The sequence below is a fragment of the Manacus candei genome, unplaced genomic scaffold, assembly GCF_025592945.1.
Source record: "Manacus candei isolate 608988 ecotype Guabito, Panama unplaced genomic scaffold, ASM2559294v1 h1tg000036l, whole genome shotgun sequence".
NCBI lineage: Eukaryota > Metazoa > Chordata > Aves > Passeriformes > Pipridae > Manacus > Manacus candei.
The window spans coordinates 4,971,266-4,992,444 of NW_026138084.1; the positions used below are offsets into that span (position 1 = coordinate 4,971,266).

Consider the following 21,179-nt stretch of genomic DNA (forward strand, 5'->3'; position numbering starts at 1 on the left):
TCCTCTCCCTCCCTCCATTGCAGCGTTGCTAAGTAGCGGGAATACATTTCTGGCCCGAGTCGTGCAAACTTTAACCACATTTGGGAGGTGCACTGTACGCCATCTGGACTCTTAGGGAATCTTTCATCCTCTGAAAAAATTATCTCCAGTACAGCTAACTCCCTTAAGCACCGGATACCTTGTTCCATCGTGTTCCACTGTCCTTGCTGTACGTGGAGGTCCTCTTTGCAAAGGTATCTCTCCCTCACACTGGACAACAGTCGCCGCCAGAGGCTGAGAGTTTCCTGCCTCCTTCCAATCCCTTGATCAATGACTACATCTCGAGACAGGGATCCCAGCTGTCTGGCTTCACTCCCATCTAGGATCGTATCGTTAGCTGCGGCATCCCAGATTCGGAGCAGCCAGGTCAGAATGGACTCGTTCGCCTGTCGTGTGAACTCTCTCCGGAGCTCACGTAGCTCACCCAGGGATAGGGACCGAGTGATTATTTCTGGTTCTGTCTCCTCCGGTGGATGTGAAGGTCCCGCCTCTTCGTCATCATTTGCTATACGGACTGATTTAGTCTTTGATTTCCTTTTCTGGACAGGGGCGACTGCTATTGGTTTTGCTTGTTCTTCTGGCTCCTCGATGGTTTGTGTGGACACGGTGCCGGTTGGTTTATTTCTTTCTCCCTCTGACTCAGCTGTGGTTTGGGTGGACGTGGTGTCTGCGGATTTGCTCCTTCTCTCCTCCCCCTGACAGTGCTGTAGCATGTCAAGTAGTGCCCGGTAGGCAGTGGCCAGGGCCCAGCAGGTTGCTGTGAGCTGGCCGTCTCTGGAGCTGCCAGAGCATTTTTCCTTCACCAGTCTTATCATGCTAACAGGATCCTGCAGTTGTTCAGGGGTGAATTTCCAGATCATTGGAGGAGAAAACTTTTCCAAATACTGGCTGATATCCTCCCACTTCCCGTGCCACTCAGCATTATCTGCTCCCAGGGCAGGTGTCCAAACAACCTCCCTAAAAGGCACTTTTCTGACCCTAAACATGGTGTACACAGTACAGAGCAGACAGAGCAACACTAACAATAACATTATGCTGTCCTTAACATCAAAAGGGAACTCAATGTTTTCAAAAACTGTTGTAGCAGGTCTGAAGGGGAAGAAGGAGGTGAGAGGCTGGAAACCATCCACCCCTGTTCCCCCAAAAAGCTGGGTACGATTTTTAATGAGGCCCCAGAGGTAGCAACCCAAACCAGGACAGGCAAACAGGACTGAATACACATTTACAATGAAACTCATTGCTTCTGATGTTAGAATGACATAAACATAATATACTAATAAAACAATTTGGATCCCTCTCCCTGGTCTTAAAGAGAGCATCAAAACAGGCAAATAATACCCCATCTGTGGAAATATGAACAGGCTCAAATACAACATCCATGTGAGTGCATCAAACAACATGGTGATCAGGGAGTTTCTATATTCAAATAGACAAATGCTTAAAATGAAATTGTGATTCTGACTTCTCTCTCTCTGCCCGACGTTTGGGCGCCAAAATGTGCTGGTTTAAAAGTTAACCAGCAGGGGGAATGAACTCAACTCAAAGGAGAGATTATAAGTCAGAATAACAATTTATTAAAATAATACAGTAAGTACAATAATACAAACAAACAATTGGTCTCAACCCACAAAAACCCAAATGTATAACCCAGTACCCTGGGGCCTGAACAAAGTGGTGTTCCTTGGGCCCTGTTTGAGTCCAAAGTAAAGGGAGAGGGGAAGAACCTGCTGGTGGGAGAGCTGCTGCAGTCTGGCCAGAACTGGTGATCGCAGTCCAGTGATGGTCTAAGTCTGGTTGAGAGCGATGAGATGCAACCGTCCTCTGGATCCCACGAGTGGGTTGAAAAATGTTCCAAAACTCCAAGATTATATATCCTCCAGTTCAGGCAGGAATGTTCAGTGCTCCCCTCAGGGCGGGGAGTTCCACAAAGGGTGTGAGGACAGAAACATCCTCCTATCTCACAGGCCTCTTAACACCTAGTTTATAGCCTGAGGAGTCAGGCTCCATGGGCAGAGGGTGCGAATAGTCTATTGACAACAATAGTCTAGTTTCTGGGAAATGACATGGAAGGCTATAGAATACAGTTTTGGGTTACACCCACCATGATGAACTGATCTCAGCTGTCCTAACTAGGACAATCCTAGTAACAAATCTTTTAATCCTTACATGAATCGGTAGCCAACCAGTCGAACATCCATTTATTATCATCGGACAACTCGCCTCAACTACCTACTTCACAATCATTCTCATCTTATTCCCCATTACTAGTCTCCTAGAAAATAAGATACTCAACCTCTAACCACTCTAATAGTTTATAAAAAACGTTGGTCTTGTAAACCAAAGACTGAAGGCCGCCCCCTTCTTAGAGTTTTCCAAAAAATATCCAAGCACCCCCCAACTTTCCAATCAACACGTACATCAAGGGGAGGGCCCCCCCCTCCCCCCATACCCTACGGTATGTATTACTTTGCATAGCATCCTCCACCACATTAGACATAACATGCATGTAGGAAAATCTGACATACTATTATTGCAAAAACCATCCAAATTTCCATACTATCTCCCATACAATCCAAAACTTGTCATTCACAGATCTAGGCACATTCCCACACAAGGACATAACATGTCATGTTCTAGGAATAATCCCGCCAAACGAACTAAAACCTAAAACTGCTAATTTTCGCATAAAATCCTTCTCAATACGAGGAACGTCACAGAACCTAAAATCCATGGTCCATGGACCACTCACCACTTGCTCTATGTACCAACCAAGAAGTGCTGGGTTATTTATTAGTCGTACTCCTCACGAGAAACCAGCAACCCGGCGTTAGTAATGTTTATCATGTCCAGCTTCAGGTGTATTCTTTCCCTTTCCACCAATAACCCACTCTCATAACTTGCTCTTTGTCGCCTCTGGTTCCTCGGTCAGGGCCATAACTTGCTTAATTTTCCTAAACTTGCGCTCCGTTACTAATGGTTGGGGATGCTCGGCCAACCTGGACCTCGTGATTGCGGCATTTTCTCTCTTCTAAACTTTTGGTTTATTTTTTTGGGGTAGATCTCAATAAGCCCTTCAGAGTGCTCCGCCAGGGGGCTCCCATATATGGTTGACATGTACCCCTTATGGTCAGCGAGCGGTTTTCTCACTTTCGCGCGAAAATTAATGATATGGTTTCAAGTGTTATTCGGTCTCATACTGTTGCACTGATGCACTGTCACGTGCTGTTGGCTTGGTTTTTCCATTACGTCTCTCATCAAGTTGCAATTTAATTAATGCACGCCAGACATATTTTTTGTCGTCAATTTCACAAAAAATTACAAAAATTTTGTCATTTTTTGCAATGATCTAGGGACTTTCCCTCTATTCATCATTAATTTTTGTTTTTAAATTTTTTAACAAAAATTTCAAATTTTACAAACTTTCCATTCCCCTAATTTTCCAATTAAGACATTTGCATCATCAATTTGTTAAATTTTTTTAACACACTTTAATCTACCCCATCATTTCCTTTCATCATTCATTTCTTCATTTGTTTGTTTACACTTTAATCTACCCCATCATTTCCTTTCATCATTCATTTCTTCAGTTGTTTGTTTACACTTTAATCTACCCCATCATTTCCTTTCATCATTCATTTCTTCAGTTGTTTGTTTACACTTTAATCTACCCCATCATTTCCTTTCACCCTCTTACCTCCCCAATTAATCGCCCCCACTACTCTAACTAATATTCCACCCACATAGACCTTTAACAGTTGGTCCCAAACTTTTTTCCAACCCTTTAGAAAAAAAGGAATCAAACCTTTATCACCAACTCCCAAAGCTGGCATTTTCATTAAACTATTCTCTGAACCACACCTCCTTAAACCGCCCGAATTGCCCCACGAGACAACCCTCGTACAAGTTCTAGCACAACAAACAACGTCAGCAACAGACCCCAGCCCGCAATTAAAAATTGTCCCGCCCCCCAAGAAGAAAACATAACCGCTCTCTCAAAATCCAACCGAATAGATAAAACACCCCCACTATCCACTGTGTTTATCCCTAACCACTCTAACTCAGATAGTCCTATAATAAACACCCCAGCCCCCAACACTAAAACTAACCCAGCACCATACCCAACAACCTGCCAGTCCCCTCAGGTCTCAGGAAATGGATCTGCTGCCAATAAAACCGAATACACAAAAACCACTAACATCCCACCTAAATATACCTGAAATAACACTAGTGATACAAAAGACACCCCCAAACTCATTAACCATCCACACCCTACAATAGACGCCAACACTAACCCCACTACTGCATAGTATGGAGAAGGATTGGAAGCAACTGCTAGTCCTCCCAAAATAAAACTAACACTTAAAAATAGTATAAAGTACGTCATAACAATTCCTGCTTGGCCTCTATCCAAGACCTTTGGCCTGAAAAACCATCGTTGTAATTTCAACTACAAGAACATAAAACCTTAACAAACCCGCCCACAACACTACAATCCTGCCCCTTTCTACTAACTTCTCAACAACACATTTTTGTTATCCACTAGAACTACTTCTCCAACCACTAAACAAATCCTAAATCAATAGCAACTATTACTACAACTAAAACAAGCCCCAATAATAATCACTATGCCTATAACAGCCTTAGTCCTTGTAGCTTACAATAAAGCATAACACTGAAGATGTTAAGACGGCTATTACACATACCCAAGGACAAAAAAGACTTAGTCCTAACCTTACAGTTAGTTCTTGCCAAATATATACATGCAAGTATCCGCATCCCAGTGAAAATGCCCTCAGCACCTTAAAAAGACAGCAGGAGCAGGCATCAGGCACACCACTCCAATTGTAGCCCAAAACGCCTTGCCTAGCCACACCCCCACGGGTTTTCAGCAGTAATTAATATTAAGCAATAAGTGTAAACTTGACTTAGTCAAAGCAACTTACCAGGGTTGGTAAATCTTGTGCCAGCCACCGCGGTCACACAAGAAACCCAAATTAACTTTATATGGCGTAAAGAGTGGTTTTTCATTATCACTTCAACTAAGACTGAAATGTAACCAAGCTGTTATAAGCACAAGATGCATCCAATACTCCCATAGAAATGATCTTAGCTTCATGATCAACAAAACTCCACGAAAGCCAGGACACAAACTGGGATTAGATACCCCACTATGCCTGGCCCTAAATCCCGATGCTTTCACCACTTAAGCATCCGCCTGAGAACTACGAGCACAAACGCTTAAAACTCTAAGGACTTGGCGGTACTCCAAACCCACCTAGAGGAACCTGTTCTATAACCGATAACCCACGATACACCCAACCATCCCTTGCCAAATCAGCCTATATACCGCCGTCGTCAGCCCACCCCTAAACTGAGGGTTTAACAGTGGGCACAACAGCAACATCCCACTAATAAGACAGGTCAAGGTATAGTTCATGAGATGGTAGAAATGGGCTACATTTTCTAGCATAGAATACCTCACGACAAGGAGTGTGAAATCACTCCTAAAAGGCGGATTTAGCAGTAAAGCAGGATAATAATGCCTCCTTTAAGCTGGCTCTGAAGCACGTACATACCGCCCGTCACCCTCCTCACAAGCTAGGATTAATTTTATTTATAATAAACCCCTAAGCTAGAGATGAGGCAAGTCGTAACAAGGTAAGTGTACCGGAAGGTGCACTTAGTCTACCAAGACGTAGCTATAACTAAAGCATTCAGCTTACACCTGAAAGATATCTGTTCCATATCAGATCGCCTTGAAGCCTAACTCTAGCTCTTCTACCAGATTACATATAAACTAAGTTAATACTACCCATTAAATCAAAACATTCTCTCACTCAACCTAGTATAGGCAATAGAAAGGTAAACTCAAGACGCAATAGAGATCATGTACCGTAAGGGAAGAAAGAAATAGTAATGACAAACCAAGTAATAAATAGCAAAGACCAACCCTTGTACCTTTTGCATCATGATTTAGCGAGAACTACCCAAGCAAAACGCCAATTTAAGCTTGCTTCCCCGAAACCCAAGCGAGCTACTTACGAGCAGCTATCTACTGAGCAAACCCGTCTCTGTTGCAAAAGAGTGGGAAGACTCGTTAGTAGTGGTGAAAAGTCAATCGAGCTGGGTGATAGCTGGTTGCCTATGAAATGAATCTTAGTTCCCTCTTAATTCACCTCCCAGGACTACACTCAACCCACATGAAGCGAATTAAGGGCTATTTAAAGGAGGTACAGTTCCTTTAAAAAAGAATACACTCTCCCCTAGCGGATAAATTTAATTACAGCTTAATTGTGGGCCTTCAAGCAACCACCATTAAAGAATGTGTCAAAGCTCCTCACCTAAAAAAATCTAAACTTCCTCATGACTCCCTCTTCCCCAGTAGGCCAACTTATATTAAATAAGAGAATTTATGCTAAAATAAGTAACTAGGGATCCCCTCTATGGCGCAAGCTTACATTACAACATTATTAACAATCCACAGGATATTTTTTAACCTTAACAAGACCTTATACCCAAAACTCTGTTAACCCACCTATGGAGCGCCCCCAAAGACGATTAAAATCTGTAAAAGGAACTAGGCAAATCCAAGGCCCGACTGTTTACCAAAAACATAGCCTTTAACAAACCAAGTATTAAAGGTGAAGCCTGCCCAGTGACAATTCGTTCAACGGCCGCGGTATCCTAACCGTGCAAAGGTAGCGCAATCAATTGTCCCATAAATCGGGACTTGTATGAATGGCTTAACGAGGTCTTAGCTGTCTCCTACAGATAATCAGTGAAATTGATCTTCCCGTGCAAAAGCAGGAATAACCCCATAAGACAAGAAGACCCTGTGGAACTTTAAAATCTGCTACCACTTCCATAAACAATACTCACCCACAGGGCCTACTCCCCCGGGATTTTGCTGGTGTGCATTTTTTGGTTGGGGTGACCTTGGAGACAAACTTAACCTCCAAATATCAGACAATCCATCTTAACCAAGAACTACCCATCAACGTGCTAATAGTAACCAGACCCAATATAATTGATTAATGAACCTAGCTACCCCAGCTGGGGATAACAGCGCAATCTCCTTCAAGAGCCCACATCGACAAGGAGGTTTACGACCCCGATGTTGGATCAGGACATCCTAGTGGTGCAACCGCTACCAAGGGTTCATTTGTTCAACGATTAACAGTCCTACATGATCTGAGTTCAGACCGGAGTAATCCAGGTCAGTTTCTATCTATGTTACAACTCCTTCTAGTACGAAAGGATCGAAGAAGTAAGGCCTATGCCACAAGCACGCCTTCGCACCCAGTAATGAACCCAACTAAATTACTAAGAGCTCCACCATAACCCCCTCCTAGAAAAGGACCGCTAGCGTGGCAGAGCTTGGCAAATGCAGAAGGCTTAAGCCCTTTACCCAGAGGTTCAAATCCTCTCCCTAGCTCCAACACAAACCACATGACAATTCACTTAACCCTCACTTACTTTATTATATCAATATCCTATGCTCTCTCCATCCTCATCGCCGTAGCATTTCTTACCCGAAAAGGGCCTAATATTGTAGGACCATTTGGCCTCTTACAACCTATAGCAGATGGAGTAAAGCTATTCATTAAAGAACCAATTCGTCCATCAACTTCATCCCCTTACTTATTTATATCTACTCCTATCTTAGCCCTTCTCCTAGCAATTACAATCTGAACACCACTTCCCCTACCCTTTCCCCTTACTGACCTAAACCTTGGCATACTCTTCCTTCTAGCTCTATCTAGCTTGGCAGTCTACTCAATTCTATGATCAGGGTGAACCTCTAACTCAAAATATGCCTTAATCGGCGCCCTCCGAGCAGTCGCACAAACTATCTCTTACGAAGTTACCCTAGCCATTATTCTCCTATCCGTAATTATCCTATCCTTAGTGGTAACTACACCCTCAATACCCTAGCTACAACTCAAGAACCTCTCTACCTCATTTTCTCCTCCTGGCCCTTAGCAATAATATGATATATCTCCACTCTTGCCGAAACAAACCGCGCTCCATTTGACCTGACAGAAGGAGAATCTGAACTAGTCTCAGGGTTCAACGTAGAATATGCTGCAGGGCCATTCGCCTTGTTTTTTCTTGCCGAATATGCTAATATTATACTAATAAATGCACTCACAACCATTCTATTCCTAAACCCCAGCTCACTTAATCTCCCTCAAGAACTCATTCCCCCTACTTTAGCTACAAAAATCCTCCTCCTTTCCGCAGGATTCTTATGAATCCGCGCCTCTTACCCTCGATTCTGATATGATCAACTCATACATTTGCTTTGAAAAAACTTCTTACCCCTAACATTAGCCTTATGCCTATGGCATACCAGCCTTCCTATCTCCTATGCAGGCCTACCCCCCTACCTAAGACACTCAAGGAAATGTGCCTGAATCCAAAAGGGTTACTATCATAAAGTAAACATAGAGGTATACCAATCCTCTCATTTCCTAATTTTAGAAAAGTAGGAATCGAACCTACACTAAAGGAATCAAAATCCTCTATACTCCCTCTATATTATTTTCTAGAAAGGTCAGCTAATTAAGCTATCGGGCCCATACCCCGAAAATGATGGTTTAACTCTACCTTAAACCCCAAACCGTTAACCCTAAAACCTAAACCCTAACCCTTGCTAACCTTAACCCTAATCCTAACATCTCATAGCAGAGGGAGGGAGGGGCCTGATTCCTCATCAGATATATCAACAGTCAAAAGCCTGTAAGCTCAACTCTTGCCTTTTCGGAGATTCACACTGTCAGCACTGGAGGGAGGGAGGGGCCCGACTGCTCATCAGAGGTATCATGCAAGTCAAAAGCCTGAAAAGTCTCCTAGAATGCATAAATCATTAACCATTTCAGTCTCTGACAATTGGTCCACACAGTAACTGCAAGCTATGCCCAAAGCCTGTTCCCTAACCTTAGAAGAGAGACTGCAACCCTCAAGATGTTGGAGGCTCGAGGCATGGTCCGTGACACTAATCATGGCTATAACTCATAACTTCTTGGAGTATGGGGACTTCCCTCCTTCACCCCCGGCAGATCAAGGCCACCACTTCAACTAACAGACATGGAAGCATCGCTGGACCCTGTGGGCGGTGACTATATACATCTGTCCACTCTCAGCTTTTCTTTCTCTTACTCTCCCTTGCTCTTATCCTGCCTTTCTCTCCCCTATGCATTTTCTTTCCCCCCCCAAAGGTTATCTCTGTGTCACATTGTGGTATGACAGCACCCAAACTGCTAGCATGCCTGTTGATACAGAATTGTTAAAATAAACCTTGCCAGTATATGTTTTCAGACATCGATTATTTAGTGTCATTTCACTTTAATCCACCCCAAGGGAATTACTAATAAAAACCTGAGTTACCCCCTCTCCCCTTTTCCTGGGGCGGGTTGTAACACCAATCAGTACTGACTCCGCCCAGTAGGCAGAGCCAGTGACGCAGAACAATCAACACGGACTCCACCTCTTGACTCCACCCAGTGGGCGGGGCCAGTGCTCTATAGAAGCAGAGTACATACCGGACGGCGGTGGGTATTCTGCCAGACACGCAACAGAACAGCAACAGCAAAAGCAGAGACCCAAGAGAAAAAGCAAAAGATTCTGACAGCGGTGGGCACTGAATCGGTAGCCCGAGAGGGGTTTATTGGGCACCACTGCGTTCCTGGAATGGGGTAAACCCGCGATAGTTAGATCACACATTGAGACAGATTCTGACTAACCCTAACCCTAACCCCAACCCTAACACCTAACCCTTACCCTAACCCTAACCCTAACCCTAGTAGCTTGCAGTCTCTTTTTTAAAGTTAGGGTTAGGGAACTGGTTTTGTGCATAGCTTGCACTCTCTTTTTTAAGGTTAAGGTTAGGGAACAGGGTTTGCACATAGCTTGCATTCGCTTTTTTAGGATTAGGGTCAGGGAATCGGGTTTGCGCATAGCTTGCAGTCTCTTTTTTAAGGTTAGGTTCAGAGAAAAGGGTTTGCGTATAGCTTGCAGTCTCTTTTTTAAGGTTAGGGTTAGGTAACAGGGTTTGCGCATAGTTTGCAGTCTCTGTTTTAAGGTTAGGGTTAGGGAAGAGGGTTTGAGCATAACTTGCAGTCTCGTTTTTAGGGTTAGGGTTAGGGAAAAGGGTTTGCGCATAGCTTGCATTCTCACTTTTAAGGTTAGGGTTAGGGAAAAAGGTTTGCGCATAGCTTGCAGTCTCTTGGTTAGGGTTAGGGTTAGGGAACAGGGTTTGCGCATAGCTTCCAGTCTCTCTTTCAATGTTGGGGTTAGGGGACAGTGCTCTATAGAAGCAGAGTACATACTGGACGGCGGTGGGTATTCTGCCAGACACGCAACTGAACAGCAACAGCAAAAGCAGAGACCCAAGAGAAAAAGCAAAAGATTCTGACAGCGGTGGGCAATGAATCGGGCTTATAGTCTGAGAGGGGCTTATTGGGCACCGCTGCGTGTCCAGAATGGGCTAAACCCGCGATTGTTAGATCGCGCACTGAGACAAATTCTTCCTAACCCTAACCCTTACACATACCCCTAACCCTAACGCTAACCCTAACCCTAACCCTAACCCTAACCTTAACCCTAACCCTAACCCTAACAGTAACCCTGTCTTTTGCTAACCCTAAACCTAACCCTAACTTTTGCTAACTCTAACTCTAACCCTAAATTTCCTAACCCTAACCCTAACCCTTTCTAACCCTAACCCTAACTCAAAACCTAACCCTAACCCTAACCCTAACCCTACCCTTAAACCCTAACCCTAACCCTAACCCTAACACTAAACCCTAAACCAAAAGGAAACTTCCTTTGCTATGCCTACTGGGCGAAGTCAGTGCTGATTGGTGTTACAACCCGCCCCAGGAAAAGGGGAGAGGGGGTAACTCAGGTTTTTATTAATAATTCCCTTGGGGTGGATTAAAGTGAAACGACACTAAATAATCGGTGTCTGAAAACATATACTGGCAAGGTTTATTTTAACAATTCTGTATCAACAGGCATGCTAGCAGTTTGGGAGTTGGGCTATCAGTTGGGAGGCATGGCTGAAAACAGGAAACAACAGCCCTAATTCCCAGGAAAGAAAGCCTGGAAGCTTTGGCTTTGTGGTGCAGTTGGTGGGCCACACTGGGCACTCCATGGGCAGGCAGCAAGAGTTTTCTGGATCTGGGAGTCAATCTGGGGGCCTCGGAGTGTTTGAGGGGAAGTTGGGAGTGTCCTGTGGGACCAGGATGGGATTTGAGGGCTCCTGGAGGGGCTGGGACGGGTGTATACTGCGGGCATCGTCTAGTATTGATGGGGGTAATCAGTGAGCTGACTGTTTCTTAATCATCCAAATTTTAACATACAATATGATTATTAGAATAAAAAGCAAAAAGGTAATATCAACAAAACAGTAACAGGGTGAAGCTCTTGGTTGAAGAGTGGTTTCTTCTTTTTCTCCAGTGATTTTAATTCTTTTTCGTCTGGGTTTTAATCCCATCTTTGGCATTTTGCTGCGAACATTTTGTCCCCATATCCATTGGAAATTGTATTAACTGTTGAGGAGAACAAAGTGGAATGCCAAGGTATGTGATATATTGATAGGATTTCACTGGTTGGCTTTTAATTTGTCCAGGTTTATCGCCATAATGCTTCTGCTCTTTAACCACTTGAATCAGAATGAATTGAGTTGTTTTCTGGGTCGGGTTCTCTTTTTGAGTCCAAGGTTTTTTAGTGGATTCAGTATCAGGCACAAAGGAAATTGAGGGAGGTAAAGAATAATCTTCCCTTTGTTCATTATCACAGGGATCACTCAGTCTATTTTCATTAATGTGAGGAAAGCTGGGAGACTCTAGAAACATCAGTTGAACTTCAAATTCTCCTTGTTTCTTTCTCTCCTGAGACTTAGAATCAGGGTTCTCTGTGGTTTCCCAAGTCTCAATGCCAGGGTAAGACACTGGTTTATGAAGTTGCCTGACCAAACCAGGAGCCTGTTTTTTTAGCAACAGTTTTCTCTCTGCACTCTGGCGCAACAAGACTTTGAAGGTGGTCAACCTCAGTTTGAAGCAGTTCATTTTTAGCAACAAGTTTATCCGATTTTTCTCCTGTTTCCCTCTCAAAGGCTAACGATGACTTCAGCACCACATTTTCTGATTTCAAAACAGTAGACTCAACATCAGAAATCCATTCATGACTTCCCTGTCAGCACTCCATCCAAATGTCTGTGCTCTCACTTTGACCTGAGAGAAACCTCAGGCAGGTGGAAAAGGGCAGATAAAGAAAAAACAGATGGGTCCAGCAGAAGTGATGCTGCTTCTGTCAAAAGCAGAGCAGAGACCGAAAGCACTTTAGGAAGTTGCTTACAGAAGCACTTGTGCATTCCAAGTTACAGCTCAGGAGTCTCAGTGACTTGTCCAACATGAGAGTTTCTTTTCCATTTCTCAACCCCAGATTCCTCAGGAGTAGGAAACTGGAAACACTGACTGAGAAAAGCTCCATTCCTTCCTAATAATTGTGCTTTGCCCTTCCCATTTGACAGTGCTCTTGGAAATGTACTGCTGTGATCTGGATCTGTGAGCAGCCCTGACCTCCCAGAGCACTCATCCAATGGCAGGAAGACCCCACCTGGCTCCTGCTGGGGTTCTTGCCACCACGACCCAGTATGGGTCAATGGAATGGGGAGCAGGGTGGTGGGACCAGTAAGGACCAGTTAAGGGGGTTGGGGGCACTTCAGCATCTCCATCAAGGTCAGACCAGTACAGACCAGTATAAACCAGGATAGACCAGTATAAACCAGTATGGACCAGTATGGACCAGTATAGACCAATATGGGTCACTGGAATGGGGAATGGGGCAGTGGGACCGATAAGGACCAGTTAAGGGGCTTGGGGGCACTTCAGCATCTCCATCAAGGTCAGACCATTATAGACCAGTATAGACCAGTGTAGACCAGTATAGACCAGTATAGACCAGTATAGACCAGTATAGACCAGTAAAAAACCAGTACGGACCAGTGTGGACCAGTATGGACCAGTACAGGTCACTAGAACAGCGAGCAGGGTGGTGGGACCAGTAAGGACCAGTTAAGGGGGTTGGGGGCACTTCATCATCTCCGTCAAGGTCAGACCAGTACAGACCAGTATAAACCAGTATAGACCAGTATGGACTGGTATAGACCGGTATAGACCAATATAAACCAGTACAGACCGCTACGGGTCATTGGAATGGGGAATGGGGCAGTGGGACCAGTAAGGACCAGTTAAGGGGGTTGGGGGCACTTCAGCGTCTCCATCAAGGTCAGACCAGTACAGACCAGTATAAACCAGGGTAGAGCAGTATAAACCAGTATAAACCAGTACGGGTCACTGGAACACGGAATGGGGTGGTGGGACCAGTAAGAACCAGTTAAGGGGGTTGGGGGCACTTCAGCATCTCCATCAAGGTCAGGTCAGTATAAACCAGTATAGACCCGTATAGACCGGTATGGGCCAGTATAAACCAGTATAAACCAGTATGGACCAGTACAGGTGACTGGAACGGGGAATGGGGCGGTGGGACCAGTAAGGACCAGTTAAGGGGGTTGGGGGCACTTCAGCATCTCCGTCAACATCAGACCAGTACAGACCAGTATAGGACAGTATAGATTAGTATAAACCAGTATGGACCAGTATAGACCAATATAAACCAGTACGGGTCAGTGTAACACGGAATGGGGTGGTGGGACCAGTAAGGACCAGTTAAGGGGATTGGGGGCACTTCAGCATCTCCATCAAGGTCAGACCAGTACAGACCAGTATAAACCAGGATAGACCAGTATAAACCAGTATGGACCAGTACGGGTCACTGGAACGCGGAATGGGGTGGTGGGACCAGTAAGGACCAGTTAAGGCAGAACTCAGCTGGGACTTAGTGGTTTGGGGGTGGGCGTGTCCCTTCTTTAGGTGGGCGTGGTCTCTCCCTGGTGGGCGTGTCCCATCCCAAGGTGGCCATAGCCTCTGCAAGTGGGCGTGGCTTTTGCATCCTCTCCCCCTCCCTGAACTGGGAGCTCAACTGGGACTTACTGGGTTTTGGGTGGGCGTGTCCCCTCCCAATGATGGACCCACTTTCAGCCCCTCCCCCCACCTTTAAGGGCCCCCCCCAAAGCCCCTCCCCCCCCTTCCTGCCCCTCCCCAACCCTCAGGGTCCCTCCTGTCCCTCCCCCACCCTCAGGGTCCCTTCCTTCCCCTCCCCCCAGTGAACCTGCTACCCCTCCCACTCTCAGGAGCCCTCCCTGCCCCTCCCCCACCTTCAGGGGCCCTCAGGACCCCTCCCCCAACCTCAGAGACTCTCCTGCCCCTCCCCCACCCTCGGGGAACTTCCTACCCTTCCCCCACCCTCAGGGACCCTCAGGGCCCCTCCTTCACTTTCGGGGTCCCTCCCTGCCCCTCCCCAACCCTCAGGACCCTCCTGCCCCTCCCCCCACCTCGGGGTCCCTCCTGCCCCTCTCCCACCCTCAGGGACCCGCCTACCCCTCCCCCACCCTCAGGGACGGTCCTGCCCTTCCTCCACCCTCAGGGAACCTCCTGCCCTTCCCCCATGCTCAAGGACCATCCTGCTCCATCCCCACCCTCAGTGTTCCCTCCTTCCCCTGCCCCCCCCACTGGGGCCGTTACTGGTCCCTTACTGGTCTGTACTGGGAAGGGAGAGGGGAGGTGCCGCCCCCTCGAGGCCCCTCCCCCCCAGTGACATCACCGGGTTCCAAAAATAGCCCCGGGGGCCCAAACTGGAGGGGGAACCTGGAGCTGCTCCCAGTGTGACCAGTTCAGGTACTGGGAGGGACTGGGAGGGAACTGGGAGGGACTGGGAGGGACTGGGAGGGGGCAGGGCTTCCCCCCCTCCCCCCCTCCGTGTCCTTGGGGTGACCTTGGGGAGGGAGGGGGATGGGCCGCTCCCAGTGGCTCCCAGTAGCTCCCAGTTACCCCAGTAATGCCTCCGGTATCTCCAGCGATCCCCCCAGTAACCCCAGTGACCCCCCCAGTAGCTCCTAGTAGCTCCCAGTAACCCCAGTGTCTATCCCAGTAGCTCCCAGTAACTCCCAGTAATCCTAGTGTCCATCCCAGTAACTCCCAGTAACCCCAGTGTCCACCCCAGTAGCTCCCAGTAACTCCCAGTAAGCCCCCCAGTAGCTCCCAGTAACTCCCAGTAACCCCAGTGACCCCCCCAGTAGCTCCCAGTAACCCCAGTGTCCATTCCAGTAACCCCAGTGAGCCCCCCAGTAGCTTCCAGTAGCTCCCAGTAACTCCCAGTGTCCCCCCCACTGCCTCCCAGTATGTCCCAGTTTAACCCAGTTTCCCCCCCCGTGGGCCCTGGGCCGGGTGGGGGAGGGGCAGGCTCACATTTCCATGGCAACATCCCTTTCCCTCTGGCCCAGTTTCTCCCAGTTCCTCCCAGTTTAACCCAGTTTTTCCACATTTTTCCCCATTTTTCCACATTTCCCCCCATTTTCCCCATTTTTCCCAGATTTCCCCCCATTTTTCCACATTTTCCTGAATTTTTCCCCATTTCCCCCCCATTTTCTAGATTTTTCCCAATTTTCCTACATTTTCCCAGATTTTTTCCCATTTTTCCCCCATTTTCCCAGATTTTTCCCCATTTTGTCCAGATTTTCCCAGATTTTCCCCCCATTTTCCCAGATTTTTCCCCATTTTTTCCACATTTTTCCCACATTTTCCCAGATTTTCACACATTTTTCTCCAGATTTTCCCAGATTTTTTTTTCCCATTTTTCCACATTTCCCCCCATTTTTTCTCACATTTTTCCCAGATTTGCCCAGATTTCTTCCCCCATTTTCCTGGATTTTTCCCAGAATTTCCCATATTTTCCCCATTTTTCCAAAATTTTTTTTATCTTTCCCCATTTTTCCCCATTTCCTGGATTTTCTCCCATTTTTTCCACATTTTCCCAGATTTTTCCTCATTTTTCCCAGATTTTCCCAGATTTTTCCTCATTTTTCCCAGATTTTCCCAAGATTTTTTCCCATTTTTTTAAATCTTTCCCCATTTTTCCCCATTTTCTGGGATTTTTTCCCATTTTTCTCCATTTCCCCCCATTTTCCCCAGAATTTCCAGCATTTCCCCCCCAGTTTGTCCCCATTTTCCCAGATTTCTCCCAGGTTTTCCCAGATTTTTCCCTATTTTTTCCCCATTTTCCCGGATTTTTCCCAGATTTTTCCTCCACTTTTCCCAGAATTTCCCACATTTTCCCAGATTTTTCCCACATTTTTTCCCATTTTTCCCACATTTTCTCAGATTTTTCTCCAGATTTTCTTCCAGATTTTCCCACATTTTCCCACATTTTCCCAGATTTTCCCCCATTTTTCTTGATTTTTCCTCATTTTCCCCATTTTTCCGGATTTTTTTCCCATTTTTCCCCATTTTCACACATTTTTCCTCATTTTCCCCCATTTTCATGGATTTCTCCTCATTTCCCCCATTTTCCCACAGTTTTTCCCAATTTTTTCACATTTTCCCAGATTTTTCCCCATTTTCCCCATTTTCCCCAGATTTTTCCCCATTTCACCCCCATTTTCTCGGATTTTTCCCCATTTTCCCAAATTTTCCCAAAGTTTTTCCCACATTTTCCCAGATTTTCTCCCTATTTCCCCAGATTTTTCCTCATTTTGCCCATTTTTTCCCAGATTTTTTCCCAATTATTTTCCCCATTTTCCCAGATTTCCCCCCTTTTTTTCCCACATTTCCCCGGATTTTTTCCCAATTTCCCCCCATTTTCCATGATTTTTCCCACATTTTTTCCACATTTTCCCAGATTTTTCCTCATTTTCCCCCATTTTTCCCAGATTTTTCCCCATTTTTCTCAGATTTTTTTCCCCAGATTTCCAGATTTTCCCAGAATATTCCCCATTTTCCCCCCATTTTTTCCCTATTTTCCCAGATTTTTCCCATTTTTTCCCCTTCCCCCCCATTTTTTCCACATTTTTCCCAGATTTTCTCCCATTTTCCCCAGAATTTCCCAGTTTTTTTCCCAATTTTTCCCCATTTTCCCAGTTTTTTCCCAATTTTTTCCCCATTTTACTGGATTTTTTCTCGATTTCTCCCCATTTTTCCCACATATTCCCCGATTTTCACACATTTTTCCCCATTTTCCCTCTTTTTTTCCTCATTTTTCCATATTTTCCCAGATTTTTCCCCATTTTCCCCAGAATTTCCCACATTTTCCCCCATTTTTCCCCATTTCCCCGGATTTTTCTCACATTTTTCCCAGAATTTTCCGCAATTTCCCCATTTGCCCACATTTTCCCAGATTTTTCACCATTTTCCTAATTTTCCCCCCATTTTTCCCACATTTTCACAGATTTTTCTCCGGATTTTCCCCACATTTTTCCCCCATTTCCCCACATTTTCTTGGATTTTTGGGTCCCCAGTTTTCCAAATTTCCCAAATTTCCCCAGTGGGAAAAAATGGGGGAAAAAACCAGGAATTTTGGGGAAAATGGGGGAAAATTGGGGAAAAAAGTGGGAAATTTGGTGAACACCAATGAAAAATTGGGAAAAATGGGGGAAAAACTGAGAAAAAAGTGGGAAATTTGGGGAAAATTGATAAAAATGGGGAAAAATGGGGGGAAATTTAGGAAAACTGGGGGGAAATCCGGGAAAATGTGGAAAAACGGGGGAAATTTTGAGGAAAAAGTCAGAAATTTGGGGAAATGGGGGATTTTGAGGGGAAATGGAGGGAAAACTGGGAAAAAAGTAAGAAATTTGGGGAAAAGGGGTGAAAAATCAGGAAAAATGGGGGATAATTGGGAAAAATTAGGGGAAAATTAGGAAAAAATTGGGAAAAAATGGCGGAATTTGGGGAAAATGGGGAAATTTGGGAAAAATGGGGTGAATTGAGAAAAAAATGGGGGAATTTGGGCAAAATTGGATGAAAAATTGGGGAAAGTTGGGAAAAATGGGGGGAAATTTGGGGAAAATGGGAAAAAATGGGGGAAATTTGGGAACAATGGAAGGAATTTGGAAAAAAAATGGGGAAAAATTGAGAAAAATGGGGAAATTTGGGAAAAATGGGGGAAATGGGGGGAAAATTGGGGAAAGAGTGGGAAATTTGGGAGAAATGGATGAAAAACTGGGAAAAATGAGGGGAAATTTGGGAAAAACTTGGGTGTCCCCACCAGGTTCGGCCCCGCCATGACCCCGATAGCCCCGGGATCAGGTGAGACCCCTACCCCACGCCCTGACCCCTCCCCCTCCCCGAGGTCACTGCCCTGACTCCCCGAGTCCAGGCGGTGACCCCTCCCCCACCCCGTGGCCCCTTCCTACACTATATGGCCCCTTCCCCATTCTGTGGCCCCTACCCCATTCTGTAGCCCCTACCCCACTCTGTGACCCCTCTCCCACTTCATGGTCCCTCCCCCACTCTCTGACCCCTCCCCCACTCTATGGCCCCTCATCCACTTTATGGCCCCTCCCCCACTCTGTGACTCCTCCCCCACTCTGTGACCCCTCCCCCATTCTGTGACCCCTCTCCCACTCTGTGGCCCCTCCCCCACTTTACGGCCTCTCCCCCACTCTGTGACCCCTCCCCCACCGACAGCTTCTCCCTGCAGAGAGAACAGCCAACACACTATTTCACTTCTCACTTTAACAAAGCTCTTTTCTCCTTCAAGCCCCTCAAAGGCGCCAAGGCCACATAGGAGGCCACACACAAACAGTACTCCTCTTCCCACTTGACTACACCTTCTCCCTCACTGTTCTACAGGGAACACCAGGAATCTGCTCGCAGAGGCCTCTCGTTTCCCAGCAGTAGCTCAGCACAAGGAGTTAAAGGACCTCAAGCCTTAGGCCACAAGAGCTGACAGCGAGGAAACTTTGGGAGCAAACTAATGCTGCTAACACGGACCCAGCTGAATCCAGCACACAATCACAGAATCCAAGAGTCCTTCAGCTTGGAAAAGACCTCCAAGCTCACTGAGTCTTGTGCAGCCCCTCCCCGACCGCCTGCAGGGACTGGATGATGCTTTGCACAAGCACCAAAAGGAATGTTGTGAAAGCCATGGCCTGCAGGAGGACACAGAGAAGGGCTTGGTTGGGGCTGGGAAGGAGGGAGCTGGCGCTGGGGGAGCGGGGATGGAGCCTCGGGGATGTGGCGCAGCAAGGACAGGGGCCCAGGCAGCTGGCAGGCGGCAAGGCCTCACCCCCTGCCCCAGCAGCAGCACCGGGCCCTGCCCAAGGCGCTCCTGCCAGGGGCTGGGCCCTGCAGACAGGGGCAGAACCCACTCCCTGGGGCGGCCTTGCTGCCCCGGCCCTCGTCCGGCCCAGCCTCTCCCTGTGTGCGTGCTCCCCACAGCACAGGCTGCACTGGGCAGCATCCCCTGATGGGCCCTGCAGAGCTGCCCCACGGGGACACTTCCCTTTTATGTCACAGGTGCCACAGCCTGTCCCAGCCAGCCCTGCCCATTGTCCCCACCCCGGCTCAGTGACTCACAGTGGCCCCTGGCAACCAAAGAACCAAAGCCCCACACCCCCAGAGTGCAGCCCTACCCATGTGCAAGGGGCCCCCAAAGGGTTCCCTGCACAAAGCAGCCCCTCCAAACCCTTGTCAGATAGAAAACTGGGGGACGTGACCCTTGGATGCTTTTAGTACAGAGATACAAGCTTTTCTTGAATAATGGAGGGGGTCACTTTTTAATTATTAATATTTACAGTTATCCATTTGGGGACAGGATGTCCTACAGGCTAATGTGGTGTCACATTTGGAGTGAAAAGTACTTTTCAAAGAAACCCAGGGTGCATGGGTGATGCAGAGGAAGCTGCCAAGTCACCCAATGTGAAGCTCAACACTGCTTTGCAACAGCACTGCCCTTTCACACACATCTTTGGCAAAGACAAAGATGTCAGGGTTTAGTTTCTAAATCAGTAACACTTGACAAGACCTCTTTATGAACTGACAGCAAGAGAACTTAGGAGCAGCTTAGGGTTGGCAAGTGTAGGAGCCAAGAAGAGAAGGGCTGATGGGTATGTCATGGACACTGACAAGTGGATGGTCGTGGAGCTGACCAAGGACTGCCAGATACAAAAGACATCACCTGCTGGACTTGGCCCAAACACCAGCCCCCTCCTCTCCCTTCTCAACCACTCAACCACAGCCTGCACACACCCACACCTGCCAGGGCCAACTGGCTGTTTCTCTTCTCTTTTCTGCCTGGGGGCGAAGGAAGAAGGACAGGGAGGGCATTTGCCTTCGGGCCAGGGGGAAGGGGAAGGAGATCCCCCCAAATCCATCCCTGGCAGGATGGGGGCTGGAGGAGACATTGGGGGACCCCCAAGAATATTTTCGAGGGGAAGAAAGGATGGGGGCACCCACAGGGGGTTGGGGGGGGGAGGGACCCAGGAATCTCGTGGTGGGACACTGGGGAGTTCCCAGTAGTTTCTTGGGGGGGTAGACCCCCAGCAGTCCGGGGTGGAAAAATGGACGGAGGAATCCGCCGTAAAGGGTTGGTGACACCCAAAAGACTCTAGGAGGGGGTCGGCAGGGGCCCTGGAGTCCTGAAGAGTGTTTGGGGGTCCCCAGGAGGGAGTCTGGGGGTCTGAGCTGGTCCCAGGAGATTTTCAAGGGTTAAGGGAATGCACAGGAGATTTGGGGGAGGAGGGGGAAAGGCGGAGGGTCCCCAGGAGTCTTAGGGGGATCTGGGCGGTTCCCGAGAGTCTTGGGGGAGATTCGGAGGGGTCACCAGGAGCCCATGGACCCCCTGAACTCACCCCACACCACCATGGCCTTGTTGGGGCCGCACGTGAAAAACAGCACGGCGGGGGGAGACCCTGGGGCCGGGATCGATCGGGACCAATCGGGTTCAATCCCGATCCTCCCCTCCCCCGCCATCACCGCCCCGCTCCCGGCAGCCCCCGCGTAAGTTTCGACGTTCTATTGGGTGACTCACCGGCACAAGGACAGGGGCCCAGCAGAATTTGGCAATGACGTCATTCCAGCAGACCCGTTCTATTGGCTGCGACCCACGAGGGAGCCCCAAAACCTGTTCCTGGCTTTGGGGGGGAAGGACAGCCGGTACGGCCGGGAATGGGGGTGCAGAGGGTGTTCAAGTGCCCAGGAAAGGGGCAAAAAACTTTCCCCTCTCCCTCCCAGTGCCCC

At 47.4% G+C, this 21,179-nt stretch overlaps 1 protein-coding gene across 3 annotated transcripts in view; it reads left to right on the forward strand.

The window, feature by feature from the left end:
- The window catches only part of LOC127473568 (DNA-directed RNA polymerase II subunit RPB1-like), a 172,122-nt gene that overhangs the window by 81,155 nt on the left and 69,788 nt on the right, over nucleotides 1-21,179 (forward strand). Inside the window, exon 2 of one of the 3 annotated variants that reach the window (XM_051793345.1) lies at nucleotides 16,200-17,422. The exons of 1 other annotated variant lie outside the window; for it this stretch is intronic. In XM_051793345.1, the coding sequence (XP_051649305.1) occupies nucleotides 16,200-16,400 (201 nt within the window). In that variant the 3' untranslated portion in view covers nucleotides 16,401-17,422. Of the gene's footprint in view, nucleotides 1-16,199; nucleotides 17,423-21,179 lie in introns of those variants that run through there. One more of the 3 variants, XM_051793346.1, reaches the window with a different exon arrangement.